The following is a 6,000-nucleotide window of genomic DNA, read 5'->3' as shown; positions in this document are numbered from 1 at the left end:
AAGTCAAACTGTTGCCAGGTGTGTGACTAGAAGGAAAAATGACATCAGCCACTTCCTATTTGGCCCCATTTGGGTTCATACACCCTTCCCCAACCTCCCCTTCCCCTCCGACGTTTTTGACTACAGTTCCCATGGGGTACAAGGTTGGGGAAGGCTGGTACACATGACCTCCCTGTAGCCCATCACAGGGCATTTTCCTCATCAATCAAGTCAGTGTCTTCCCCCCTGCTGCTTACAATCAACACCTCATTCCCCTCTGCTGCCTTCTGTCTGTCAGTTACAATCAACACTTCACTGACATCAGTGAAACGGTATACCTTTGAACAGCAGGTGGTTTTATATCTTTACTAAATGTATATGATTGTCCCATAACACCTTTGAAGAACTCATATAGAAAATAGATCAATAAAAGTCTCACATTATAGATGATTTCAAAGTGAATTTTTAAAAATGAATTGGACAAAAATATGAATGAATTGGAAACCAGGTGGTGAGAGTTGCTACTTCAAAATTCTCTCCACAAGATAGAGAATACCAGAAATAATAATTAATCCGATGGTATATCTGGTTATTGCAGAAAAGGAGCCCATCCCTACTGCAAAGGAAGAATCTGCCCTGCACTTTAAATGTGCTCCTCACAATTCTTCCTTTCCAGCTTGAACTCAGCACCTTTTGAATTTGGTGCCTTTTTCTGTTGCCATGCAGGGTGACCAGAAAAGTTGCCAAATTCAAAAGGTGCCAAATGCAATCTGCAGCTGGAAAGAGAGAATCTGTAGCCCAGTTAAAGCATGCTCCTGAATCTTTCTCTGGAATTTGGCACTGAGGATTCACCAGTCCAGTGCATGGCATCTTATGATCTCAGGTGATTGACAGGTTGGCATAGTTTTTTCAACACCACCTCACAGGGCAAATGGGGAGGCCTTGTGGATCTGATTAGGCCTGCAAGCTGGAGGCTCCCCACCCCTGATTTACAGAGTTCATTGCCATGGGGAGGGGTGACAACGGCCAAGAGGATTAGGAGTGGTCTGTCAGTGGCTATTAGCTTCCACAGTGTCTACATGGAGCCTCCATGCTTAGTAACAGTATACCTTTGAATAGCAGGTGGTTTTATATCTTTACTAAATGTATATGATTGTCCCATAACACAGGTTCTCTGAGCAATTCACAAAATAACATTAAATTGCAATTTTTAAAAGTATTGAAAACTGAAAGCTCAGTCAAAACACAGATTAACACAGTGTGTTAAACAACCTGGAAGGGCTGTTGCCTTCAAGCTCTGCCTGGGGTTTCCTCTGGGTCCCTGTGGCAAACACAATGCTGGGCTGGATGGACCCATCTCTTTGGTCTGATCCAGCAGCCCGGCTCTGACGTCTTGTAAGGATTTTGTTCCGACAAGTCACAGCAGAAACGCAAGTTTTGGGGATTATATAAGGGGCCTCACACCACTTTTTTTAAAAGTCTCTTTAAGCTGCCTTTGACTTCTTCGGCAGGCTCCTGCAGTGGTTGGGCTGCAGGTGGTGTGCAGTTTTTGGCTGTTGTTTTCTTCCGTGATTTTACTAATGTGATGATGTTTTGATGACTGTGAGCTGCTTTAATCGGGGGGAGGCGGAACACTATCAAGAAAGAAATGACGGTGCCCGTTTGGTCAAAGCAGAGCCCACCTGATGTGGGCCAGGAATAGGAAGCTCAGTAGCTTGCACAGGTCCAACCGCTGCTGGTACATACTACAACACACACACACACACACACACATGCTTGCAGGCACCCAGGGTGTTAGTGCTGGGTCCTACTTCATTAGATGAATATATTAACATAGTCACTAAGAATTTTCTGTAGTAAGTGATGTAATAATAATAATAATAATAATAATAATAATAATAATAATAATAATAATAATACTTTGGGGATTAAAATGAGATTTACATAAGATCATTATGAGATTTGCAGTTTTATTTTCATTCCTCTTGAGTGCAGCTCTGCTCAGCTCCTTCTGGGCCACCGCTGCTTACATTAAATGCTTGTCTGTTGTAACCAGCTTTGCCCAGCTGAGCCAAACCACAGCTCTCTGATTCCTGGGAAACATTTGAAATGTGATATCATCTGTGAGATGCTGGTGACATGGAGATTGTGTTTGCTGCTTTTGCAAGTCATATATTGTGGACACATGTTGTCTTTTGTAGTTAAAAGTCTCAATGAAAGAGCTAAAATTATTACCCTTGACTTCAAAAAACCACCATTCAAATGTACAATGGCTTTTGATTTGCTTCTCATTTCCCTTTCTAGAGAATGGAGCTGCCAGACCTTCCATCAACCATGAGTAATCACACTCATCATAATACGACCACCTTCCCTGGGCTTCTTTTCCTCCTGATGGGTTTCCCTGGACTGGAATCTGCTCCGCATTGGCTGGCCCTCCCTGTGTGCACAACGTATCTGTTGTCTGCTCTTGGCAATGGGACAGTCCTCTTGGTCATACTCACAGACATGAGTCTCCACTCCCCAATGTACGCCTTCCTTGGCATGCTGGCTGCCTGTGACTTGGGCTTGTCCACAGCCCTTCTGCCAACGATGCTCCGTGTCTTCCTGTTTGGATTGAGAGAGATCAGCCAGGAGGCTTGCCTTGGCCAGCTCTTCTTCATCCACACCTTCTCCATCATGGAGTCCTCTGTGCTCTTGGCCATGGCCTTTGACCGCTTTGTGGCCATCTGCTACCCATTGAGGTACGCTTCCATCCTGACCAGCTCCAGGGTGGCCCACGTCGCCTTGGCCATTGGCATTCGGGGCGTGGCCTTGCACCTGCCAATCCCCTTTCTCCTCAAGAGGCTGGCCTACTGCCACACTAACATCCTGTCCCACTCATACTGCCTCCACCCAGACGTGATGAAGCTGGCCTGCCGCAGGTCCAGCAGGGATGGAATCTACGGCCTTTTTGTGGTCTTCTCCACCATGGGCCTAGACCCAGTGCTCATAGTCCTGTCTTATGTCTGGATCCTGAAGACGATTATGGGCATCACCTCACCAGATGAGCGCCTCAAGGCTCTCAACACCTGTGCCTGCCACATCTCTGTGGTCCTGCTGTTCTACACCCCCATGCTGGCGTTATCATTAATCACCCGTCTCAAACTCCAAGCCCCACCCCTCCTCCATGTCCTGTTGTCCTACCTCCACTTCCTGGCTCCGCCCTTGCTAAACCCTGTGCTGTACTGTGTCAAAATGAAGGAGGTGCGTAAAAGAATAGCTGCAAAGCTTCTCTTGAGCCAACGGGTCAGTTCAGGAGGCTGAAGAGCAGGGAGGCCAGCCCTGTGCAGGATCCATTGCCCTTCCCAATAGCTCAAGTCCCCCCATCTCATCCCCTCCCCTCTTTGTACCTGTATCAAGAACCTGTATCGATGTGCATTCCCCATGGCCATGACTGCAACACTCAAGAGTAAAACAGCATTCTTGAGAGCAAGTTTCTTCGAGTGCCAAGTGAAATCTCAGAAACCAGAAGGAGAGTGTGCCAGACTTCTGGCAGTTAGAGAGCTTGGTTGTCGTTGTTGTTGTTTTTATTTATTTATTTATTTATATCCCACCCTTCCTCCCAGCAGGAGCCCAGGGCGGCAAACAAAAGCACTAAAAACACTTTAAAACATCATAAAAATACACATTAAAATAATTAAAACATTAAAACATCAAGACATTATTTATTTATTTATTTATTATGCTTGTATACCGCCCCATAGCCGAAGCTCTCTGGGCGGTTTACAGTAACTAAAAACATTAAAACAAATACAATTTAAAAACAGATCTTATAAAAACAATTTAAAACACAATTTAAAAATTAAACAGTATAAAACACATGCTAAAATGCCTGGGAGAAGAGGAAAGTCTTGACCTGGCGCAGAAAAGATGACAGTGTTGGCGCCAGGAGCACCTTGTCAGGAAGATCATTCCATAATTTGGGGGCCACCACTGAGAAGGCCCTCTCCCTTGTTGCCAGCCTACGAGCTTCCCTTGGAGTAGGCACCCAGAGGAGGGCCTTTGATCTTGAACGTAGTGTATGGGTGGTTTTGTATCGAGAGAGGCCTTCCATCATGTATTGTGGTCCCAAGCCGTGTAAGGCTTTATAGGTCAAAACCAGCACCTTGAATGAATTAATATACATTAAAACAAAACGTTAAAAACATTAGTGCTCTGCCTAGAACGTTGTCCATCCCTAATAGTTTGGCAAATCAGAATTAGTTGTCCAAAATGACAGACTTGCAAATTTGCACCTTTGGTGCCTGCCATGGGATTTTGTTTCCTTGACACAGAATCATCCATGCCCAGGAGGGAAAGGTCTTGCTTTGCTTCTAATAAGGTTTTTTGACTCCTTTTCTACTGTGTGTTGGTGGAATTGTTACGACCACAAAAAGTTGTGTAGCACCTTATAGGAAGCCTAACCAATTCAGCATGGGACAAGTTTTCATGGACTAGAGTCCCCTTCAGAGGCCTCAGATGAGGTGGGCTCATTATGCCCAAGTTGACTCTTGGGCATAGTTAAGATCAAATGGCGGGGTGGGGGCATCAGAGCACTCTAAAAGCAACTTTATAATAACCAGAGCAACAGAAGCTGGTCTAAAGTTTTTGCCAATTGGTTAATCTTTGGTTAGTCTCTAAAGTGCCACAAAACCCTGTTGTTTGGGGTACACAACACAGCCATTTCTCTGGGAGGTCTGTGTGTGTTACAAATGGGGGAGTTGTGTCCCCCCTGGGCTCGGAGTGGGCCAAATAACTTCTTGGGATTGGTTGGTTTAAATGTAAACAATAAGTTAAAAAGACAATGGAGAGACATTCTGAGTCCTCAGAAAGCCAGCATGGTGTAGGTAGGCGCCAGTCCCCTAACCACCAGCTGCTGGAGATAATTAAGCGGGGGCAACAGTTTCAGACTTTGGGCTTCTGTGTGGGGTGGGAACAAAGAGATTTCAGGGCAGGGGACAAGAGCCACAGCAAAGTCTAATCTGGGGCATAGTTAAGATCAAATGGCAGAGGGGGGATAATCAGAGTACTGTAAAAGCAACTTTATAATAACCAGGGCCACAGAAGCTGCTCTAAACGCATTCCACCAGCTGCTTCACTCTCTAGGCAGTGCCTCTGACTCTCAGCTCCACTCTGTCTCCCACTGGGGCCAGGAGAGGGAGGCAATTAAAGCAGGTACCTGCTGGGAGACTCAAAGGTAGCAGAGGTTCCTTCTTCCCATGGGGACAGGTGGCCCCAGAGGATTTCGCCTGGGAAGAATCTTAAAGACGGGTTGATCACTCCTGCGCAGGCTGGCCCTGCAATGCCTTTCCTCCAATGATTCATTGGGCTTTGAAGCCCCCCATGACCTCTCCTCTAGCTGGACTGGATTACACTGGCCCAACCACTTTGCAGGGTATGAATGCATGCATATATGTGTGTGTGTGTATGGGGAGGGGTCTGTGTGAACAGCAAACCAGCAGCGATGGGAGACAGGCAGGGCCAACTTATCAATTTGGCACACTTTGGCCCATCTCGCTCAGCAGTGCCTGTCAAGAATAGCTAACTTTGGTCAAGCTGAAGTGAGGGAACCAGAGAGAATTCTGGGAGCCTGTGGCCTCCTTAAGATTCCCTACTGGGGAAGATCCGAAGCTCAGTGTCAGACAGGCAATTTACAACCTTGCAAGGAAATGCAACTGATTGTTAGGTGTTGTTCCTTATCAGCTTCCTGGGATTAAAAGTCAGGAAGAGGGGATATTGTAGATCGGGACGCCAGGATGTTGCTGTCTCGCTCCCTCAATCTTCAAAGACTTCAAAGGAAGGGATCCCCAGCAGGGGCGGGATATGACTATTTACTTTTCCCCTTCCTTGTTGAGGAAAAGAAACCCATAAATATGGAGAAGGTTCTTTCAAAGGGAGTTCCCTCTTGTTCCATCTACCTCGACTCTCTGACGTGTAACAGGGACAGCCTTTTGGGAACCCGGCTGCTCCACGAAGGAATAGAGTTACCTGGATGTAAGTATA

The 6,000-nt window shown here is 46.2% G+C and overlaps 1 protein-coding gene across 1 annotated transcript; it reads left to right on the top strand.

Annotated features, from left to right (window-relative positions):
* Positions 1-2,313: 2,313 nt before the first annotated feature.
* LOC133386146 (olfactory receptor 51G2-like) lies at positions 2,314-3,282 on the top strand. The gene has a single exon (XM_061629750.1). It carries the CDS (start codon positions 2,314-2,316, stop codon positions 3,280-3,282), a length of 969 nt encoding a protein of 322 aa, XP_061485734.1.
* The last annotated feature ends 2,718 nt before the right edge of the window (positions 3,283-6,000 follow it).

The sequence above is a fragment of the Rhineura floridana genome, chromosome 5, assembly GCF_030035675.1.
Source record: "Rhineura floridana isolate rRhiFlo1 chromosome 5, rRhiFlo1.hap2, whole genome shotgun sequence".
Lineage (NCBI taxonomy): Eukaryota > Metazoa > Chordata > Lepidosauria > Squamata > Rhineuridae > Rhineura > Rhineura floridana.
This window is presented reverse-complemented; position numbering and strand designations above follow the sequence as displayed.

Excerpts from the sequence above, each read along its gene's own strand:
- LOC133386146 (XM_061629750.1), top strand. The coding sequence starts at position 2,314 with ATGAGTAATCACACTCATCATAATACGACCACCTTCCCTGGGCTTCTT.